Source organism: Homalodisca vitripennis, chromosome 3, assembly GCF_021130785.1.
Source record: "Homalodisca vitripennis isolate AUS2020 chromosome 3, UT_GWSS_2.1, whole genome shotgun sequence".
Classification (NCBI taxonomy): domain Eukaryota; kingdom Metazoa; phylum Arthropoda; class Insecta; order Hemiptera; family Cicadellidae; genus Homalodisca; species Homalodisca vitripennis.
The window spans coordinates 143,490,021-143,513,697 of NC_060209.1; the positions used below are offsets into that span (position 1 = coordinate 143,490,021).

The window sequence follows — 23,677 nt, forward strand, 5'->3', positions numbered from 1 at the left end:
TAAAATTAAAAGCTTAATTAGTTTCTCTGAAACATGCACTTTTATTAAAAATCTATTTATTAAGAATAAATTAGAAAATGTAACAAATAGTAAACTTTTCTTAGTTTAACTTATATTTCACTCACTGCATTGCATTGGATAGGCTGATGGTCAGAAGAGTAGTGGGGGGCTGCAATAGGTCTCCACTCTCCACCCCAGTCGAAGGTTATGACACTACGCAGGTGTTCTACTCCAGGGTTGATGCCAACCGTGTCCAGCACTTGTGAGGCAATGTAAATGCCTTTCATCCCTTCCACTTTGTGTACATCCGCAAATGATTTGTCTGATAAATCGCTGAAAAACGCATTATAAATTTCATATTAATGCCCATTTCCAATCAATTCAAAGAATCATAAACAATTGAACTATCGATCTGTCTTCATCTCCTTAATATTCCAAATGCTGGGAATGTAGTACTAATAAAGCTGAAATTTTGCTTACACAAAAGAAATGGTTATCAAACTTCTCACAAGATTTCCGTTTTATAATGACTACATTATTAAGTACTACTGTAGGATTAAACAACAATGATAACAGGATAAGTATGAGTACTACACATTACAGTGATCCACAATAAAGATCAATTGATTGAGAGTAGTTTTTACTCTCATAGAATTCCAAACTGCTTTCAGAATAATTTTAAAATGAGTACCAATATTTGAAGTAACATTGTCACCACTATCAAAAAAACTGTAGCTGTAATTAGCTGGGTGTTTTCAAAAAGACTCTTAAAATTTTATTTCTCTCTGTCTGTCCCACAATATTTTGAGAAAAATCAGACTTGTAGATTTGAAATTTTCCATGGAGCTTCATTTCTACATAGGCAACATCTTGTTCTGATGATCAACATCTTGTTCTGATGATCAACATCTTGTTCTGATGATCAACATCAAGTTCTGATGGTAAATGTCCGCCTGATGGTAAAACTCCGCCTCTTTAAATAAAGGCATTTTTCATTTCAGTATCAAGCTTTCTTATTTTTTTTAAGCTTTCTTATCAAGCTTATATTTAGAGTAAGATTGCTCTTTCCAGCTTCAGTTCTTAGTTCCCTAGGTTTTTGAGGAGCATCACTAAGAACTTGCAGATAAACGTTGGTTTCTCACTTCTGTGTCAGGATAGGCCTCAGTATTGAGAATCAATTATGTTGCTTTTGAAGTGCAATAATTTCTTATATACATATTAGTTCTAAAAATGGTTATTAAGAGAGATAATTCTAAATGTGCAAACATTACAACTCTTTTCTTTTTCTTTTTTAAGAAAAAAGGAGAGGAAAATCCATTTTAAGTCTTATTCTACCCTCCTCATGCGAGCTCTACTGAGCTCAATGCGAGGATCTTATCAAACATAATAAGTGAAAGAGTAGAAAGGAAGTCAAAAGTCAAATAATGAACGGAGCACAGTACAAGCTGATTCTTGTTGTAAGATCATGTAATAATTTATATGCTCACATGGCACAGGAGCAACCAAGGAGTGTACTAAAGATTTCCCTTAAAAATACAAAAGTACAAAATTCACTCCAATTATAATGAAGGCAAAGTGTGGCAGGAAACCAATGAGCCAGTTTTATTTTCACCAATTTTAAAAAGTGCATAAAATATTCTTAATGAATTAATTGAATACATTATGGGATAACCAGCATGGTTTTCAATCTGTTTAATCAATAGAGAATTAAATTAATATCATAATAACCACCAGTGGTTTTATATAAGAAATATAAGCTACAATTAATAAATGCTAAGTGTTTGATAGCATAAAATAAAATGCAAGACATTAATTTTGACATTACATAAACTACAATACACTCAAATAACATTTGTTTTTAATTTTTTTCCTCCACATGCAAGTTATTTTTGTTAAAGATAAGTAGAAGTCTGTGATGTACTAAAATCATTGTCTTACAATATGAGAAGCATTTATAGTTCAGTACAACTTAATTCTAGACTTTAGTTTGCCTCAACAAAACAAACATTAAAATATACAACAATTTGTTTCCATTAAGTTCCAAAGTTAGGTTTTAATTTTCTTGATAAAATTACATAACTGATTAATATTGTTGGATTCAATTTCATTATTTCAGGTGAACAGTACAGTAGATGCCCACTTAACCGACCACCTATGGACTCAAAACTTAGTCAAATAAGGGAGAAATCTCTTAACCCTTAGAGCGCTGAATACAAATTCCTATATTTTCCCCTAGCGTGCTATTAGAGTAGAAAATAAATTTTAAATTTGTTTAAAATTCTATTTTATTTAATATTTTTAAAGTTATTATAAGATAAAAAAAACATAAAAACTTAATTTTTTAACAACTTTTGTAACTTTTAAAGATTAAAATGAATAACAAAACAAAACATGGAATTTTCCAATTTCAAAAATATTTTTGTGAATGAAACACTTTGAAGCACGAAGTGTTTTAAATTGAATTAAAAATTGCTGAAATAATATAACTGTAAGAAATGTTCAGAAATAACTTAAAACACGCAACTCAACACAGGAACAAGCTCACGAGCAGGTCTCGTGAACAGCACTAGTCGCCCTCACCACGCGGAAAATTCCGTAAGACGCGCCAGTCTGCAGGTCAGAATGGTGTTCAGTTGCTATGACAAGCAGTTTCGGATCAGTAACGGGTAGCCGAGAACAATGAATCTAGTGCAGTTGTTGTCTGATGTTCGGACAACATTCTATCGGCAATTTTACGAACTACAGTTCACAACAAAAATTAAAAACATTGATTGCGAGATTTACCGTAATACGCGTCAAGCGTCATCTTCACCACGCGATATTTCCCGTAATACGCGTGGTAAGGGTTAAAACAAAAATCTTCACTATTTAATTCCTAGGTAGTTTGCCTCAACAAAACAAACATTAAAATATACAACAATTTATTTCCATTAAGTTCCAATTAGATTTTGATTTTTTTGATAAAATTACATAACTGATTAATATTGTTGGATTCAATTTCATTATTTCAGGTGAACAGTACAGTAGATGCCCACTTAACCGACCACCTATGGACTCAAAACTTAGTCAAATAAGGGAGAAATCTCTTAAAACAAAAATCTTGACTATTTAATTTTTAGGTTTAAAGTATACTAATTAGCATAATTTTATTCATTTAAAACCATTAATGTTTATTTCACCACTTGTTATGGAGTTGTAACTATAACAAAATAATTGTACAGCACAAGAGATAACTCAGAACGAAGTTGGGAGAAATATTAATTAGTAGCGATTTGTTTACTGCTATTGTGGCTAAAACAGATGTAACTGACTTCCTGGAACAGCAACATTTAAGTGGGTAGACAGTTGATCTGAGGACACCTACTGTATCAATTTCTTACCAAAATCCAAGGAATGTGGGCAGCCTTAAATTGAATCACACCTCAATAAACTTACAATTTGAATCACAGACTTCTAAGAATTAGTAGTAATAAAACAGTTATTTGTGTTTTTACAAAATCGGTGTTAGGAAGATACTAAACAAAGTAAATTATCATCACATCACAAATTCAAAAGTAACATTTTGGCTTGAGAAGACATTAATCAAAAGTTTTAAATAGAAATGGTACGGTTATGAAAAATAACCAGAATAATTTTGGAAACTAGACATTTAAATCAGACATGACCTTGTTTTAACTTCTTAACCCATTGCGGATCACTGACGAACTGGGCTCGTCACGCAGCGGCCGGGCCTAACGGCACGGTGACGAGCTCAAGTCGCAAAAGCGGTCTGCTTTTAAATTTCCCTCCAAATAGTTCTGTTAATGTCTGATAGATCGGGCGATCGTCTTCACTTGTCTACTAAGAGTGTTTAACAACGGTCTACGTTTAGAGTTTTCAAAACTTTTATAAATATCCTACAGATCGCAGTTGTATATCGAAGTTGAAAAATCATTCATATGAGTTTACTCTCTGCTTTTTAGCGCTTCTGATTGGGTGTTTTCCTCAGTTGTTATTATAATACTTTTGAGGTTAGTGACACAACTAAACGACGCAGACGTACATGTTGGTGGGTTTAGTCTAGACAATGGCCCAGATGTTGCAATCGATTCGCCCGAGCCGCTTTATTTAGACTATGATTCAGACATCATCCCTGCCACGCCGTAACCTTGCTCGCGTGTTATCGTTCCTACATCACGGATACCCCAGCAGGTCCATGTTCCATCTAAACGAATACCTTCACAGCTGAATTTTCTAGTATACAATAGCGAGCGATATGATGTGGCGCACCATTGCTGTTCGTGCGGCCGCTGACCGTGAATTAATTCACGCCCGCTGGTGCCCGCGCGCAAAAACAATACGATCCGCAATGGGTTAATTTTTTGCTAAACAATTATTTTGGGTTTTTATGGATAGCTACAATTTCTGTTGTGGTTCTCTATTCATAAAAATTGATAAAAAAGTATATGATTATAAATTTTTGTAGGTCATTGCTGTTGCTACATGGTAAGAACAGACACGGTATGGCACTGACAAAATGTTATTTGTATAAAAAAATCCAAAATAACATGATAAATATACATATTGATGAAGCACGACCACATGCAACACAAGCGTGTTCATATCTCAACATGGTCCAGACGCATTTTGACTCAGTACAAACTACCGCAACACTACCGCAAGCACATCCATAAATATAAATTTAAATTATTTTTATTTTCATTTAAATCATTTTAACTGGTTCTAAATGTGTTACACAAATACAGTGTAAAAATACTTCAACACAAAGAAGTGCTGAGTTATGTTTTGTTAAAAATCTTAAAACGTCAAACAGAGTTGAAGATGTAATAATAACATTAAAGAGGTTTGTCTTTATTTCCATTTTTTGGACCAAAGGCTTATTATTACTTAATGTTATTCATAATAAGCTATAACAAAACCACATCCTTAGTTTCCATAACCATTAGTTCATAGTTTTAAGTGTTATCATTCAGATGGATATTTTAACAATTATTCAAACCAACTGCTGAGTACAACTTACAAATTAATTCTCGGTTCTTTCTCATCTTTAACATTAGACTGCAATCTGTGAAACAAATTAAAGTGTCTAACTGGAAGTGTCTAAGTGGTTCATATTTTTTGTATAAATTCAGAAAATGGTCATGATCAGATCTTATCTATAACATATTCCTCAGATATTAGTGATTGAATAAAATTTAAATGTATACCAATAGTAAAAAATGGGAACAATTATTTTAAGAAAAACTTTCTTGAAGACTATCAATAAACACTAATAAATTAAATAGTTCAAAAATTACTAAAACATTTGCGAACATTACAAAGTTTATCAACAAACAGTTACTTATTACATACAAATATTACCAATATAAGATTTTATATTACTATTATCAGATGATCAAATTAGATTTAAGATTTAAATTTAAGAATTAATTTGAAACTTAAATTTACACAATACTGAATTTTTGTGAATATTTTCCCACCTGAGCCATGAGTCAGTCCACATCTTGTCCTGGAAATAACAGAAGACTCGTTCTAGGGACAGACTGAACTTGATGTCATTGGAGTCAGAAATCAGCTCAGAAACATATAGGTTGGCCATGTACTCAGAGTGACTCACTGCTACCATCACACGTACACTGTAACACCAGTAAGGGTTACTGTAACATCAGAATCCGAGTGAAAAGGAATTATTGAAATAGCATTACTTAAAAAGTATGAAGTGAAAAATTAATCCAAATCCAGAACAAGGGAGAAGTAATCTTGTACTTGTTACCTGTCTGCATCCACAATATGATACGCCTGGCAACGAAGCTCTGACTGGAACACAGCCTTCTTGAACTCTCCTCGTTTGTGTGATACCAGCAGATCCAGGCTTTGAGCATCCTGTAATATATAAGATATTGATATGCAATTCCTTTACAGTAAATTTATTTGACTTAATCATATAATTGATGGGTGTGTGTAATCAATTCAATAAATGTAATACTAAATTTATGTCAAAAGTAGTGGTAGAAAACAAACAATTCATTATAATGAACAGGAATGTTAATAGTTTGAACAAAAAAACAATGTCTTGGAAAGGTTACAAGTACGGAAACATGTTTTACACCTTTTCTAAAATCTGATACTAAATTGGATTTTTTGTTTGAAGTTTATTTTTGACGAAAGGATTGTGCAGGAAAAATCCTGTTTCCTTCTAAATTAGATATTAGACAATAAATCAAAGTTCTCCCATTTAGTGCCCTTGCCAGAAAATAAAATAATTAAACTTACATGTTAATTTTTAACTTTTTCATGCTACATTTCACCACCATTCCAATACTTAATTATTAACAATGCTTAAAAATTTACTAAAAGTAACAACACCAATGTATTAAAATCCTAGTTACTTTTTTATTTAATAAGCAAATTTGCAGTACATTTAAATTTCCAATCTTGCATAAATACATTTAAAACTCTTAAAGTTATATTTTTAATTTTTAAACATATTCTTATCGTGTAATAATTGTCTTTTCTAGCAATATGAGAGCCTAACCATACATACATTATATTGTATAATTTATTTTCAAATAAAGTATAAGAATTAGCAGGTAACAAATTTTTTGAGCAATTTTTTCACCCGAGCACAGGCAAAGGGATGACAAAAATAAATCTCTTGAAGGGAGAGTACATTCTATGTTTTGCTAACCCCTCAACGAAGAGTAATTGAAAGAAATGGAGGAAGAAATCACTTGACAAGATGAGGGAACCATGATTGAGTCATAGTCCAATATGAGGGTAGCTTAATGACCATGGTAGAGGAAGGGAGAGCACTTGACAGCAGTCAAGTTCTGAACCAAGTAGGCAAAGCAAGTATATTCTGGTTGTAATGTTAAATACAGTAAACTTTCCTAATACAAAGCTTTCTATGAATTAGTCACAACTTTTACTGTAACCACAAATGTAATTCTATAACAAGTATTAAAAACTTGCAAATACACATAACAACATAACTACGAGGGCTGTTTTTTTTTCAAGTTCCGATAGGCCATAAATAATAAACACATTGAGATAAAAAGACGATTTTATTACCAAAAGATTCGTAATTTCTTACTTATTTTTCTACGTAGTCACCAAAAATGTTGAGGCACTTGTCGTAGCGAGAGACAAGCTTTCCTATACCCTCCTCGAAGAAGTCTGCCGCCAGTGAGCTCAGGTAGACCCTTACAGTTGCTTGAAGCTCTTCGTTGTCAGCGAAGCGTCGTCCACCTAACCACGCCTTCATTTCTCGAAAGAGGTGATAGTCACTGGGCGCCAAGTCAGGACTATACGGCGGATGGTCGAAAACTTCCCATTTGAACTTTTGCAGAAGTTGTTTTGTGACATTGGCACTATGCGGTCGTGCATTATCGTGGATCAGGACCACGCCGGATGACAGCATTCCTCTCCGTTTGTTTTGTATTGCTCTCCGGAGGCGATGTAGAGTCTCACAGTATGATTCCTTTGTTATCGTTGTTCCCTGTTGCATGAACTCAACCAGAAGCACACCTTTTTTGGTCCCAAAACACTGTAGCCATTGTTTTCCTTTTGGTCAAAGTCTGCTTGAATTTTTTTGGGCTTGCTAGGGGAGTGAGTGTGCATCCATTGCTTTGATTGTTCCTTGGTTTCTGGATTTTTCATACAGGACCCAAGTTTCATCCCCAGTAACAATAGACTTTAAAAAACTGTCTTTCTCGTTGTCATATCGCGTCAGAAAAGTTAGGGCTGACGCCATTCGCTTCGTTTTGTGATCCTCACTCAACATTTTGGGTACCCAACGGGCACACAATTTTCGGTACCCTAGCTCGGTGGTCACAATCTTGTACAAGGAAGACCTTGAAATGGCTGGAAATTCGGTAGAAAGTTCATCAATTGTAAACCTCCGTTTCTCCCGGATCGCTTGGTCAACTCGTTCAACCAAACTTGCAGTAGCGACCGACTTGCGTCCTTGACCGCCTTCGTCATGGACGTCTGTTCGACCTTCAGCAAATAGCCTACACCATTTTCTTATCGCGCTATCACTCATACAGTGTTCACCATACACAACACTCATTCTGCGATGGATTTCAGCAGCACTACATCCTTCAGCTTGAAGGAAACGAATCACACTTCGCAACTCACAACTGGCGGGAGAATTGATCGTAGCGGCCATCTTTACTCGCCCGTAGCTCGGCTACGACTGATGGATTGGAGCCGGCAACGGCGTTGGTTGTAGTGGGGGAGCGGCGCAATTGCACAACACGCAGCCCCGCCTCCCGCCACTACGCTGGTTATTTGGAGAAACAAACGGAACTTGAAAAAAAAACAGCCCTCGTATATTATACATGTGGGTAAAAATTTATAAATTAATGTAAGGGTGATCACAATATATATTTATAAACAAAGCAACACGAGAGATAGGAAAAACTTTAAACCAGTGAAAGGCCAATTAAGTAACAGGACAAGCTAAATTTGATCTGTTTATTCCATTCTCTACACTTGATATATTCCAAGTAACAGAAATATGCAGACTTACACAACGATTTAAGTAACAGAGAAAAACAATCTTTCATGCCTCCTCTATCAAACTCACAGTTTATGAAAAAATATGAAAAATAAACACTTTTTATTCAGGTCTTTCCAACAACTTTTCCACTAAAAAAAATAGACTGTCGAAATAAAGAAAATATTTCTCAAAGGACTTTTGATGTCTTTGTATGTAAGAAAAGTTGACGCATGTTTATTATTTATTCTAATAAAAGTCCAAAGCAAACTAGACTTTCTAAAATGCTTATCATGTTCAGGTCAAAGTCAAAACATTCTTTATTCTCAGAAACTTAGAGAATCATAATGGCATAAATACATTTAAAAAGGAAAATAAAAACTTTTTTGTATGAGATCTTTAAGCATAGGTATCTCTCTACTGGTAGAATTTGTCCAGTGAGTAAATGTACTGACCATCCATTGGGATGGTTTATAAGCCATTCGCTTAGGGCAGTCTTCAGGCTTTTTCCGCTTTTGCTTCATATCCTCTCTGGAAGTCTATATATGAGGGTTTCTTCTCATACAATGAACTGTGGTGGAGTGACAGCTGGTATCTGGGGGTGTCACAGCTGTGTGTGTACGATCCTCGTTGCAATACTTCTTGGTCTACATTCAGTATCACCTCTTGAATGTAAAGCACAATTACTGTCATGATCTTTAGTTTTGGAAATAATTCTGTGCAGCTATGTATGAAGCTAATGCCTGAAAGAATTCAAATGGCTCACTATTGTAGCAGTATAACTAGATGGAGATTTCCTGCAGATGTTACTACCAAAGTAAGAATGTCGTAACAGAGATGAGATTCAAAGAGTGCATGTTACTTCACTTTAGCTGCGTCTTCACGAATTATATGTTTAATTTTGTACACATAAAACTGGTGTTTAGTTTCTTGCTTAAGAGCATCAACATGTTGGTTCCAAGAAATTTTCTCATCCATTGTGATTCCTAGAAATATTGTTTGTTCTTCGATCTCGACTTCTGATAAGTTTGGGATTTCATTTCCTCTTCTGCCGTATACTAGTTGTTTTATTTTTTACAGCTTAGTAATTTTCATGGCAGAATTGACAGACCGTGATAAGTCCAACAAATGAGTCAATTGCTAATGCTTCTTGTGAATTTCCACCCAGGACTTTTGTATTATCAGCGAGTATCATTTGTCAGTAAAATAAAAAAAATCAGGGCCCAATACAGAGTCTTGAGGGACACCTTAATTAGTTGGGACGTGTTTGAACTTTACCTCATGTGTTGTCTCTAGGTATGTTTGTCTCAGTTCAACAATTTGTGTTCTTCCCTCGAAATAGCTCTTGAACCAACACATCAATCCTTTATGCACTGCCTGTTTAGCTTGTTCTTTGTTATTAGATCATGGCCTGGGCAATCAATAGCTTTAATGAAGTTCAGCATATAGTTGTTATGTAAAGTTTTCTTCAAGGTTATCAATGATAAATACAACTAGTCGTGGTTGACCTTTACTTAAAAAATCCATCTTGTTGAGTCATTAAAATATTGTAATAGGTTGTAGTGATCTCTAAATCTTTCCAAAACCCTGTCTCAATTATCTTCAAGAATGTTGATAGGAGTGATATTAATATGATCGTTGTTGGCATTCAAATGAGAACCATTTTTAAACGTGGGGTACACCTTTGCAACTTTTATTCTGAGTGAAAAATGGCCTTCCAGCTGTGACAGATCAGTATTTTACCTAATACTTTACCTAGGATTTTGTAAAAGCAAACCTACAATGTGTTGTTATCTTAGCTCAGACTATTTCAAGTCCAGCTAAGGTATTGAGTTTGAGTTTTTAATTATTTTGTTTTCTATTTCTTCTTTTGTCACTGAATGGAAATTAGATCAAATCTATGGTTGATTAAGGTGAGGTTTGAAAGTTATTTATTCTAGCAGGGTTTATTATAAAGGTTTAATCAACCATCTGAGTAAAAAAATGTTAAGATGATTTGCTACGTTCATTGGGTCACAGGTGTTTTCTCCCTCTATGTTGAGTTCAATCTGCGGTATTTTGGATGGTTTGCTTTTACTTTCACTATTTATAACCTGAAAATAGCTTTAGATTTGTTATCAGTCTTTTGTATGTGAGAAATGGACGTTCACTATCTTAACATTTTAAAGTAAAAACCGTACTGTTTGTAGCATTAACCATGTTAGTTAGCCATATCCTATTCATTACTGGTGAATTGAATCCTCCGTTTCATCTCTTATTTAACTTCTTAATGCTTTAAATTAGATTTCTAGTTGGTCCTGCCATGTTTTTAAATTGGGAATATGTTGTAAAATATGTGAGAAAAAAATCTGGCCTAAATTAGGGAGCTGTGATTCAGTGTTCCATGTTTGTGTGCCTTTAAAAATCTGTTCCGCTTCATCAAGATCATGTCTCTGTACTAGTTTTTCTTAGTTGATTAATAACGTCTTGATATTCTTTAGCTTTCCTTTAATGTTTAAAATTGTTATTTCCTTTTCTCTACATTATTCTTCATAGGTCTATGCAAGATTGTCGGGCTAAGATTGAATTCCGTAATGTATATACGGTAGGTCTTTTTTAAATTTACCATTTTCAGACAATAAAACACTCCCTACTTCTGCAACCAATGTTAGAGATGGTTCCAAGTCTTCAGTGTTTTGAAAATGTAGCCTCTTGTCTTAGATTTCCTCCAGTATCTGCTGTTGTACTGAGTGTTTGCTTCCCTCTGACTGAGGTTTGAAGAGAGGTGGTCAGTGTCATGGGTAGTTTGGTGGTCAGTTTCAGTCATGACTGGCAAGATGGCAGTTACGCAGTTCTTACAATTTCAAGAATTAATTTTACTAAAAATATTGATAATCAGCTCTGTTGATTGAAAATCATTGCAGTTTTTGTTGAAGGTTTCACTGTTTCCTTCAGTCTATTATTTTAAAATGGCAAAAGACATGGTCTGAGTCATTTATTGATAAACACATGTAGAATTTATTACTTCAAATTGGTTTGGTTAACTGGAAACCAATTGCTGTGTCAAATGTATGTGGAATAAAACAGCTGGCTGGCAATGCTGACAATGCTGACGTAGTGTCTGGGCCAATGTCCTAGTTACAGCTGGCCTGGCAGTTGTGTTCCAATATTGTATGCTGTAGAAGCTTGGTATCTTTTAGATTGTAGTTTGACAATGACATCAGTAGATTATGTCACTGAGATTGAATTGTAGCTTTATATTGTAATATCTTGGTATATTGTCTAGAGAGCTTAAATAATTACCAAAAAATTACAAAAATTGTTATTATTAATCAATTTTGTCAGATTTTATTTGGTAACAATAAAGTTGCTGGTAGGCTGTTAATTTAGTATTTAAATGAAGTTTTTTCGGATAAATTGTCAGACCTTTTCAATATTTATATGAAAATTGAGTTATATGTGTTCCTAGTTTTGGATTGTATATAAGTAGTAATATTTTGTTGAATTTTTACCACAGAAAATACAACTTTCCTAAGAGTCGACTTTACTATAACTGTAGTCAGTCAGTCATGATTTTTTCTGGGGTTTGTCACTTTACATCTAAATATTGTTATGTGCACAGTTACGAAATTTTAGACTTTTATTACATCTGTAACTATGCTTTACAACAGATAGTTTCCAATATAGAAACAACAGTTTCAGCAGTGGTAATGAAACACAGTTAATTAAAACTAAAAGCCAGTTTTTGTTGGACCTTGGTATAATAAAATCATCCATAAGGGAGCATTATTCAGCATCAATTTTTTTAATGTCTCCTGTATAAGAGTGCCCAGTCCATTTCTTTCTTATGTCGGTGGTTTCAACCATAAAAAAACTTCTATGATGGAGAAGACAAAATATTAACATTATTTCACAATTTAAATTCTATAGACTTACCATACATATACCATACAACAGACTTACTCCAGGAAAAGTCTATTTAGAAGAGGCACTAAGTAAAAATGAACACAATATACAATATAAGATTTAGAAACTGTAAAAGAACAGATAAACATTTTAAACAAGGGAAACATTATCTAAACAAACAAAAAAATAGAAATAAATTATTTGTCATCTTTTTCTTTCCCTCCGCTACCTTTACAATACACTCAATGTGGCATGTAAAGAAGTCCACATCAATTTACTGAGTAAAACGGATCACAAAAGTCTGCACACAACCGATCCACTACTCTGTTGAATGAAATTTAGGTACATGGATTCCAAGATCTGTGGAATTTTTCCTATTAGGAATTGAGAAGACCACAATAAAGTTGAACATGTCTTACCCAATGTACAGTTAAGCAAAAGTAAGTAAAGTCTAAGTATACATCCCCCCCCCCTTTTAAGCCTTATTCTGTCCGCCCTCATGGGCCACTGGCCTGTGCGAGGATCTTATCAAACAGAATAAGGGGGAGAGTCGATACAGTACAAGGTCGATGGTACTGATAAAAAGTGCAATGGTCATAGACAGGATTTGAACCTGCGTTACATATATGTGATCTCTGTAATATTCTGTTAAGAGGAACTCAGGAGGATGATTCCATATGTTCAATTTTTTATGACTGAATACCAACATTTCAGGCAAAAATTATAGTTTCAAAATCATGAATAAATAAATTTAAATTTGTTCTATTCCTACTTTTGTAGTTGTTACATTGGACTTACATATTTTGACAAATATAAGTTTTGTTTCGACAGTAAAACAATCTATACAAAATCATAGTGTTAGCTTACGTTTTAATACTTACACTATCTTGCCTCAAATTTTGTATATTAAATGTCTTTCATTTCATGTGTTACATTACCAAAGCCATTTCTTACCTTGGGGTCTTTGCGGGTGACGAACATGAACTCGCCCTTGACCCAGAGGTCAACAACATCACGAATAACCAAGCTCAGTGAGGAGGTTTGGCCAGGCAATAACCCAGTCACCGCTATAACGGATGATGTAGTTGGCTCCTCACGCTGAACCACTAGGTATTGCTCCCCATTGTCTTCTACCACCCAGAAATATACCTTCACAAACTCCTGATTGCGACTCCATGTCATCCCAAAATCTGTTGTGACCCATAACTGTAACCAGCAAACACCACACAATTGAAACTAAAGTACAATCAACATTATATTCATTGATTATCAAATGTCAAATTCCTTATATAGATTCTTAAGGACAGATTTTCAACTCAGCACAAGATGCATATAAGTAAATACCTGTGATTTGTACTGTAAGAGTCAGTTGCTTTAACAAATAAAATGTTACGAAATACAATTATGTGTATTTATACAAAATGTGTCATAACAAATTTATTTATGAGAGAAATAACAAAATTTTGTATGGTTATTCCTTTCTAAATGTACATTCATTATTCTGATATGTAGGCTACCTGATATGTGCCAAATTACATTTTTGAAAAACATCATCAAACTACATCATGAGTAATTTTACTAAGAAAGCTTCAATTTATACAATTGAATGCGGACAAACAGCTAGTAACAATCCATGAGTAACAAACAGCTAGTAAGAGTGTTACCCAATTAATCTTAATCTTTTTAAAATAATATATACATTAACACCAATATAAAATACAAAAACTAACGTTTTGGAGAATTTTTTAATTATAATTCAGATTTTACTAAACCTTAATATTCATCAGATTGGCCCCAATATAAATTATTCTTGAATTAATAAACATTCAAAAATGTATCTAAATTAATCATGTTGAGTTTGATGGATATAGCAAAACATGCTATGCTCTTCAATTGCATTCTGGATTCAAATGCCTGTATTTAGTGAAGAAAACTAAACATTATAACATAAGCAGATTATTTTGACAGATCTGCCAACAGTAATGCATATTTATTAGAGAGACCTTGAGTTGAAGTGTTGTACGCTTATCAGCAATCATTATGTTTGCATATGATGGAGCTTTCTCTTCTTGTTGTTCTTCTTGTTGTCACACTTAACTAGTCAAAACCGAGGAAGCTATTCTATTTTACAGATCTTGAAACCCCAAAAATACACAATTTTTACTGTTTTTTTTAACTTTTTTAAAATTGTGCTACATTGTCAATCAATATTTAGATCTGCATTATTAATTGCTTATACCTGTCAAATTGAACTTAACTATAAATCCACTTTCAAAAATTGTTCAAAAATTTTTACATGATTTTGTTTAATACTGTAATAGATTTAGATCAATAACCTATACAATAAAAACTTTCTTGATCTACATTATAACATCAATTTCTTATTGTTAGATATTTTATCATTACTTAATTTGCATATTGAAAACCGCTCTATAATGCTCTATTTATTGGTAAAAATAATGCTGTTTTTTCTGGTTTTAAGTATATAGCTTATAAGTTTTTAACCTTTTTGGAAACAATGACTGCCGATGCAAAATAGTTTTTGTACAAAGAACAATTTAAGTTCTGTATACAAAGCCCATCCATTAATTAATTGTTTTGTTGTAGACAGGTAAACAATTATCAAACACTACATGAAAAACTACGTTTATGAAGAGTCTAAACCAATTATTTAATTATGAATGTTCAACTCAGTGCTGTTCTCTCAAACTACTAAAACAATAAGTGCATAGACATAAAGAGCATACTATTATCTAATACTATTATTTAGATTTCTGCATCAAGGACAAGATGCACTCTTATTTCTTTCTCTCTCTCTCTCCCTCCCAAGAAAATTAAATGCAAGAAACGGTGCAGAAAAAAAAAGGTGAAGATGATACAATTATTATGACATTTAACATGAATATGTGTAACTTTAATGCAAATTTTTTAGGCGTTTCTACAAGAACTTAACTGTTAGATAATAAAACATACAAGTTTTCTTTGAGTGTGGCTTGGTTTCAAAGAGAGGAATTATTTTAGTACTTCAACCATGAAATTTGAAAATAAGAAATCAAACCAAAATTTTGTTTTTTTTCCTTTATAAATTTTTTTGTAATCTTATGTAGGTCTTGAGTATATCAAATGTTGATTTGTTATTTACATTTTTTGCAAAAAACAGAAAAGAATTATACATTATAAATTATAAAAATTTGCCAATAAACAATAGTTACATTCATTATCCATTCTACACAACTTACTTACATTAAAACATAAAACCAATATTTAATACTTTTATTATTTTGTGAGGCCTTTCGATATCAAGGATATCTTCTTCGGACACATCACAAAAGTAAATACAATAAGTATTAAATTATTAAAAGTATTAAATATTGGTTTTATGTTTTAATGTAAGTAAGTTATCAGTACCAATATAAGCTCCATCTACAACATTCTACACAAATTGCAAAACACTAATTGTTAACATCTCCAAAAATTTCCTTGGCACTATTCAATAGAATTTCAAAAATAATATATATATATATATATATATATATATATATATATATATATATATTACTGAGTAGTGTGTATGTATATATATATATATATATATATATACATATATAATTTTTACATTGGTTGTTGAGACATATAATAAATATATAAGAATTCCTTTTAATAGTGAGGGAATAAAAACTCTTGATTTCCTTTGGCAAGGAATTAATTTTCTTTAATTCTAATACTACTTTATCTACATTTTACAGTGGTTTATGACTCAGTAACCATTCTTATCAACTATATAAACTTTTCTATCAGAAACCACAGCTTTTCTTATCAAACATTGATACCAGCAGTGACCCCATAGATTCAGTTCTCAGACAGTCAGCTACACAATTCCAAGAAACGTGGCACATGAGTAATGAGTCATCTGCATACATCACATGAGTAATGAGTCATCTGCAGACCTCAGTGTATCAGTTACTGCTACTCTTGCACATGTGCAGGTTGAGTCAACACTTCATAGACAAAGAACCCCCACTGCGTAGCCTACAGTTAGTAGACTAAACAATTGTCTCTGAATCTTACAGTTCATTATATTATGAAAGACAACTAAATCTTAAGAACATTGCCATGTAATGTCCTCCAAGAATTCTGTTCCTTTTTTATTACATTTATTTTTAATTATTTACCCTACTATATACAGTTCCACATATCAGTTTTTGGAATGTTTTTAATGATTCAATATCTAGAAGCTACCAAGGCTTTTATCCTAATTTCACAACCATTCTTTTTTTTAACTATGTAGGTCTACCTTTATTTATTTTTTGCTTAGCAGTTAATAATGGAAGAGGATTAAATTTTCAGAATTGCACATTAAAAATAAAAATAAAATAATTACTTATGATATACCTATTCTTGTCGCTAATAGCATTAGATAATTTATCCGTTATATTAAATTAGTTAAAAAGGCAAAAGAAAATTAAAAAATGGCACTGTAGTCTTTCTGTCTGATTAGTACAAATTACTACTGTCATGATGGCTTCTTCCTGACCTTTTGCCTTTCTATATAACTAGAAATATGTCTTTTACACTACACTTATGTATCTTTTGAGAAGATAAATTTGAAGTAAGCATTGAAAGAATCAGAAAAATTTTAGAGTTTAACCTACTTTAACCCTCCGGCTCGCAACGTCGTAAATTACGACTCATTTTTTTCCCGCCGTGAACTGACAGAGTCGTAATATACGACTCATTAAACATCGTCTACTAATTACGTCATAATTCCGATAATTACCGCTCGAATCGCATAAAAGTTATATCACTTTAATCACAAGATCCCAAGCCTTCTAATAATGTATTCACTTTTATATATATATATATATATATATATATATATATATATATATATGAATATTTGTTATTTTACTGGGCCGCTAAAAGCTCCCGACTACTTCTGTGTGACGCGACTCGGCAACTGTTAGTGCTTGTATATAGTCTTGTTTTTTTCAATTGTAATTTCATTTGTAAATAAAAGTGTTTATAACTATGTATTTTCTTTTTGTGCATAAGTAAGTGAACACTATGCATATTTTAGATTTTTAAATAAAATTAATTTTGAGTTTTTTTTAATGGCTTAATATAAAAAAGTGTTTTTTGAAAAAAAAAAGTTTTGAGTTCTGACCATCAAACATCCACCATTATTTAGGCAAGTCAAATTATAATTATGTTTATATTGTAGAACATATTCTGCAGAGTAATTTGATGTATAACACTTTTGTGTTTTCTCCAAAAATTAATTGTACAGGATAAAAAATTAAAAACTTTGCACGAAGCTTCAAAACAGGGTGCCAGTCAAGGCTCAAATGCGCGCCAGCCGGAGGGTTAAAGTAAAATTTTGCAGACAGTGAGTTGGTAGGTTATTTCCGTCACCTCTTGAAATGACAAAATAATAATAAATTCATATAAATATAAGGCAGTAGTAATAAAGGGTCAGAATGGGTTCATACCAAGCTGGAAGTAGTGGTGCATACAGAGTTGGTGACTCATTCTGCAAATGGAATAGGTGGTGGGATAACATGCAGCAGATCCATATTCTAGGGATTGGAGGTATTGGTGAAAGTGCATAAGGAGTGAGAAATATAACCTACTCTGATGGGTTTTATGGAGATAAAAAGGGTGGCAGTAGTGGTGGAGAAAATATTATGTATGAAACTGGAGGTTCAAATTCTACAGGTGATGGCAGTCCAATGGCAGAGATGGTAATGAAGTACAAGGAGTTATATGTGTTAGAAAAAATATGAATATACACTTAACACTCACAACCCTTAACTTTAATAGTCTTGGGCCTCAATGTTTTATAGTTTCAGCTGCCCTTAAGTTCTGATCTTAAACTTAAAATAAAATCTAGCTACAGTAAAACAACACTAGTTGACTTACTGAATGCTTGTCATCATGAATCAGAAACAAAGAAGGATTCTCCGGATGAAAAGAGATGTCCACAGGATTAAAGGAGAGAGAATAGTACTTGAAACTCTTCCCATAGTCTGTTGTTGTAAATATAACCTTATGAACAATATCCAAAAACACCAGCTGTAAAAAAAAAACATTAGTTAAAACAGTTCCACCATTGTAATCCATAGCATATATTACTGGACAGCTATACTAATATATGTAGAAATTAAAAAATGACTACTTAAGTTTGATTGGAAATAAAGCTGATGTTTTTTTAAGACAAATTTTTCTATAATAATGGAAGTAAATAGGATCTCATTTGACAGTGTGGTGGTGCCTGTAGCTGGAAAATTAAACAGATACTCATGAACTTTAGATGTGTTTACTGCATGATACATTTGCTGCATGAATACGTTTTATTATTCTTAATAGGTCTTGTGATTGATGGGATACTTTTGTCTAATGAAATTCTATCATTGAAATGTAAAACAAGAACATGTGAATATTATTTTAGAAGTCTAAAATATAGATCAGGAACATTAGTTAGAATTAAAGTATTGTTTCAACAGAAAAAATTATGTAAAAATAATGTACACCTGATATGAAAAGACTGATGAGCTGTCGGCCATTTGTTGTTTGTGTCTAGTTAATGTTACATTGACATTATTTGTACAATTTGCATTGCACAACTTTCATATATTTTCAATAGGTAAAATGCAAGAGGTCATTCCAGTTACTATATCCGACACTTTTTCAGATTTTTTCATAATATTTTTGTGATTAATAATATTAGCAATTAGAGAATTCGCTTTATCTTTATTTACATAATTTCTTCATATGACCTTGGAACCAGTTAGTCTTTTACTCACTTTTGTTTTAAAATAATTTAGTTCCCTGTACCCAGTTTGGTAATAATTTTCAAGAAACAAATTTTAAAGTATAAATACATTCACTTATATATATATAAATCCAATATCCATTTTGAACTTTATTCTTTTATTATATACATTTTTTATTTTAAGTTATAAGACAAGTTTTTATTTCAAAGGCCTAAAGAAGTACATGTGGCAATTCGTCCACATGCAATCCTCTCAAATAAAGTGAATTTTATGTAAAATTGTACAGCACTTGTAATTTGCAACTTGATTTTTATAGGTAAAGTTTTATATGTAATTTACTTAAATTACGTATAAATATAAATATTATATGAGAAAGGTATTCAAACTAAGCAAAGGTTCTTTAAAGAAGGTTCTCATTGAAGGAGGATAAAAATTGAGAATGACCAAATCAAATTCCCTTTGAGCAACGTTTTGTGTTTATGAAGAGGGTGCAATAAATAACTCAAGTGTTAATAACATTGTTAAATGATCTACTATATTATTAGCATTGACTTGAATAAACATTATTTTTTAAGCAAATAAAAATGAAACTGTATTACTGATAAATAAATTACTGGAAAAGTAGAATTTAATGGAAATTTTCCATGCTGATTTTCCTTAACCCTTTAACTGTTGGTCATATAATCCTGTAGTGTCAGGCTGTTTTAGTAGCTCATACAACTTTTTTTAATGTATTAAAAATATAAATTATGAGCAATATATATATATATATATATATATAATTTCAATAAACATTGAATCACAAAAAGTACTTGCTCCGCCGGAAGTCGAACCCGGATCTCTCACTTGCCGGGTGAATGTGCTACCATTACACCACAGAGCACTCACTTTTTCCGATTCAATTATTTTGTATTTGGCCGTATCTGTCACATATGCGTTTAAATAAGCAAACTAACATATGATCGGAAGACCAAATACCTGTCAAACGACTTTTATTTACATTAAATTGTATAAATGGCAATAGCCTTATTTAATTTCAATAAACATTGAATCACAAAAAGTACTTGCTCCGCCGGGAGTCGAACCCGGATCATTAGAATTAAACAAATAATAATATTTGCATTTAAATTAGGCCATACAAATATTTTATTTTTAATGAAATGAAATTGCAAAAAGAGTTTGTCAAATTTGGGGGAGGGGGGATCTTGCCTATCGAATCAAGTTACTGTGAGAAAAATGTAAGAGTGAGATAGCCATTTTGTGTCAAATTTCATCTAGTTTCAGAAAACATTAACTTTATACACATATATGAAACCATTAAAGTTATAAAACATAAAGTGGTTATGCACATAAATTATGAAAATCGGATCTATACGTAAGGGTTTGGTAACACAAGCTTTTCTAATACAATTCTAAATGAATATATGTTATATGCATATTTCTTACTCAATATAAAATGAACTATACAACAATGAAGTAAGTTCTATGACTCATTTTTATGAAAAGTATAAAAAAGTTACTTTTACTCAGTATTTAAAAACTGTACAAAACATGTTCATACAGCAAAGTATAAGATATTTTTGAAAGTTTGAACTATATCAAAATTTATGGATTATAATTGATGTTTTTTATTTTTTTTTAAACTATAAACTATATCTAAACATACGAAATAATACCAAATTTTTAAAAGAATATGCAATAATGGGCACCAGTTAGAAAAAATTCAAATCCACGACATACACTGTATTACTAAATTAGCTATAATCCTTATTTACATCAGCCTGAACATTGCTGAATTAGAATGAATAATAATATAATCGTGGATAATATAAAAGTGAAAAACAATAAAAACTATGTGAAATGAATTTTAGCCAAACGAACTCTAATACCCTACTCAGAGCTGATAATTTATCAGATTTCAGTAAAAAGATATTTCTTTATTCTAAAATATATTTATTTGCACTATTAATCTAACAACACACTACACCAGGGGTGCCCAACCTTTTTTACCCAAGGGCCACATTGTAAAGCCTTTATGGCCAGGCGGGCCAACATCCCAGGGGATTTGGAACCCCAAACAAAACGTCTTGCCCGGGGTTTGTTCCAGAAATCTTGTGCAAAATATGAGTTTTAAGGTTATTTGGCCCTTGTTTCCTGATTATTGTAATTTCTTATTATTTATTAGTTGTTAGGTAAAGGTTTATAATATATTATGTTTTTAGGTTCTTTTAGTAGAAATAAATATAAACCCAGACTTTTGGATGTTTGCTCTAATTCTGAGGGAACAGTAAAAAAGTCACCAATAAATTGAATACATTGATTTTAATTAATCCTACTAGGGTACTAGGACATACAAATTACATGGCTAGTGGTGACCTTGAGTTGGGTAGGGGTTACGTCGGCGCACCGCGCGCTGTGCCGTGCTTTACGCGCGCTCTATTCTCCAGCCGGCAGCCACCACCGTAGTCAGTGAAATCTGTCTGCAACTACTTTACTTCTTTCAACACTCATACTCCACCAAATGAATACGGCTCGTTCTACGTGAAATCGGCTGGACTGCTTGGTTCTCAAAATTTGTATTTATTTAATATTTCAAATGCTTGTAAACAAATTTGGTTGTTTTGGCAACAAGGCGGGCCACATAAAACTGACTCGCGGGCCGGATTTGGCCCGCGGGCCGTAGGTTGGGCAGCCCTGCACTACACATTTAATACAACACTAAAACATAAATAAAACTACTAACATAAAAGTAAACGCCGGCAAAACAGCGTTCACAACAAACAGCTGACGTTTTTATTTACGTTTGAATTAATCAATTTGTTACGTCACAACCATAATAATAAAGTGGAATAAAACTTTAGTTTTCATTAGCATTTTCCTTCCTGAATTTAATGGTGCATGAATCTTCGATATGTTGTCCTGAGGGAAAAGGACGCTTTGTCCCCACGCTTAATCCTAAAAGGACCTTTGCGCCTCCCTTACTTAAATTTGTGTTCTCAAAGTCCAAGGCTTTTGCAGAATATTTAAGGGTTCCTGTTCTCTGATATTCTTGGAGCTGAGGAGATATGCTCCCAGGAATCTTTTCTGAATTTCTAAGATGGCAGGACAATCTAACCAAATTAACCAAATACGCTCTGCTGTTTCCTCCCCTTCACCACAGAGTCTACATTCCTCAGTCTGCTAAGGCCCACCCCCATAAGATGTTTCTTTAGGGGGCCATGTCCTGTCAACATCCCTACTATCAGTCTAATATCCTCCTTACTCTGATCCAAGAGACCTGCCCACCCTTTAGCGTAAGAAGAGATTAACATTTTGGAGTCTTAATCCTGAGGCTCTATTCCAATTAATGTTTCTTATCCCCTTTTCCCAATCTTTAACAAGATCTTTGCTGTTGGAGAAAGCAATCCTGTAACCTGGCCCAGGCCCCACCATTATGGATTCTGCTCCCTTTTTGGAGAGCATGTCTGCTTTTTTATTTCCATGAATACCCTCATGATCCGGCACCCAACAGAGTGTTACTCTGTTATTCGTTGCCAGCTCCACTAGAGCATTCTTACATTCCCAGACTGCTTTCGAGTCAAACAAACAGGTATCAAGTGCCTTTAATGCAGCCTGACTATCAGAAATTATCATATATTTTAATCCTTTTGTCCTCATTTGTATGATTCTTCTGGAGAATGATTCTATTGCCATGACTTCCGCTTGGAAGACAGTGGCATATTTTCCCAGGGGCACTGCCATGTTAACTCCTGGTCCGTATCCTGCCAAGGCGTGAACCACCTGTGTAAAACTTCAGGACTCCTTTTGTAGGGTAGGCCTTTTTAGTCCATTTCTCCCTTCCATCGATAGAGACAGTATTTGGTTTTTCAAAGGAGTATTTCTTAATCATTGCTTCTGACACATTGGTTAGCATTTCAGCCTCAGGAAATTCCTGCAATATCTTCATGTGACCTTCTAGGAGGGTAGTATTTATTACCTTTGTTCGTAGAAGCTTCATTGCACTTAGAGCGGCTGTTCTCATCACCTCCTATCCCAGAGGAGTGTATCCCAGGACCGCTTCAATTGCTAGTGTTGGACAGGAGCTCATCGCTCCTGTAATGCTTAAACAAGCTAGCCTTTGAAGACTGTAGCCTTTTAACAGCTTTTGTTTGTTCTACTTTCGGCCACCACACTAAAGTAGCATATGTGACCATCGGTTTTATTACTGTTTCATAGATCCAGTATATCATTTTGTGTTTTAATCCCCATTTAAATCCAAATATTCTCTTACAGGCTCCAAGGGCCATTGTCGCTTTGGATATTATGTTCTCAATATGTGACTTCCAAGTGATCCTCTCATCCAGGATTATACCCAGATATTTCACTTTCATTGTTTGTTTTGTTCTGATTCCTTCCAGGACAGGTTGTGTAAGCTGGAACTTTCTTTTCCTGGTAAAGGTTATCATATTCGTTTTAGATGGGTTGATCCATAGACCTTCCCCATGATACCAGTTGCTTATGAGGTTTAATTCTTCTTGGA

The 23,677-nt window shown here is 33.1% G+C and overlaps 1 protein-coding gene across 6 annotated transcripts in view; it reads right to left on the reverse strand.

Moving 5' to 3' along the window:
• LOC124357612 (sortilin-related receptor-like) overlaps positions 1-23,677 on the reverse strand; it is a 101,882-nt gene that overhangs the window by 64,723 nt on the left and 13,482 nt on the right. For 4 of the 6 annotated variants that reach the window (XM_046809548.1, XM_046809547.1, XM_046809549.1 and 1 more), the window contains exons 3-8: positions 18,305-18,457; positions 13,340-13,591; positions 5,774-5,883; positions 5,481-5,636; positions 5,021-5,065; positions 126-333 (exon numbers count right to left, since the gene is read on the reverse strand). In XM_046809548.1, coding sequence (XP_046665504.1) covers positions 126-333; positions 5,021-5,065; positions 5,481-5,636; positions 5,774-5,883; positions 13,340-13,591; positions 18,305-18,457 — 924 coding nt within the window. The remainder of the gene's footprint in view (positions 1-125; positions 334-5,020; positions 5,066-5,480; positions 5,637-5,773; positions 5,884-13,339; positions 13,592-18,304; positions 18,458-23,677) is intronic. The other 2 variants (XM_046809550.1, XM_046809553.1) reach the window with 1 other exon arrangement.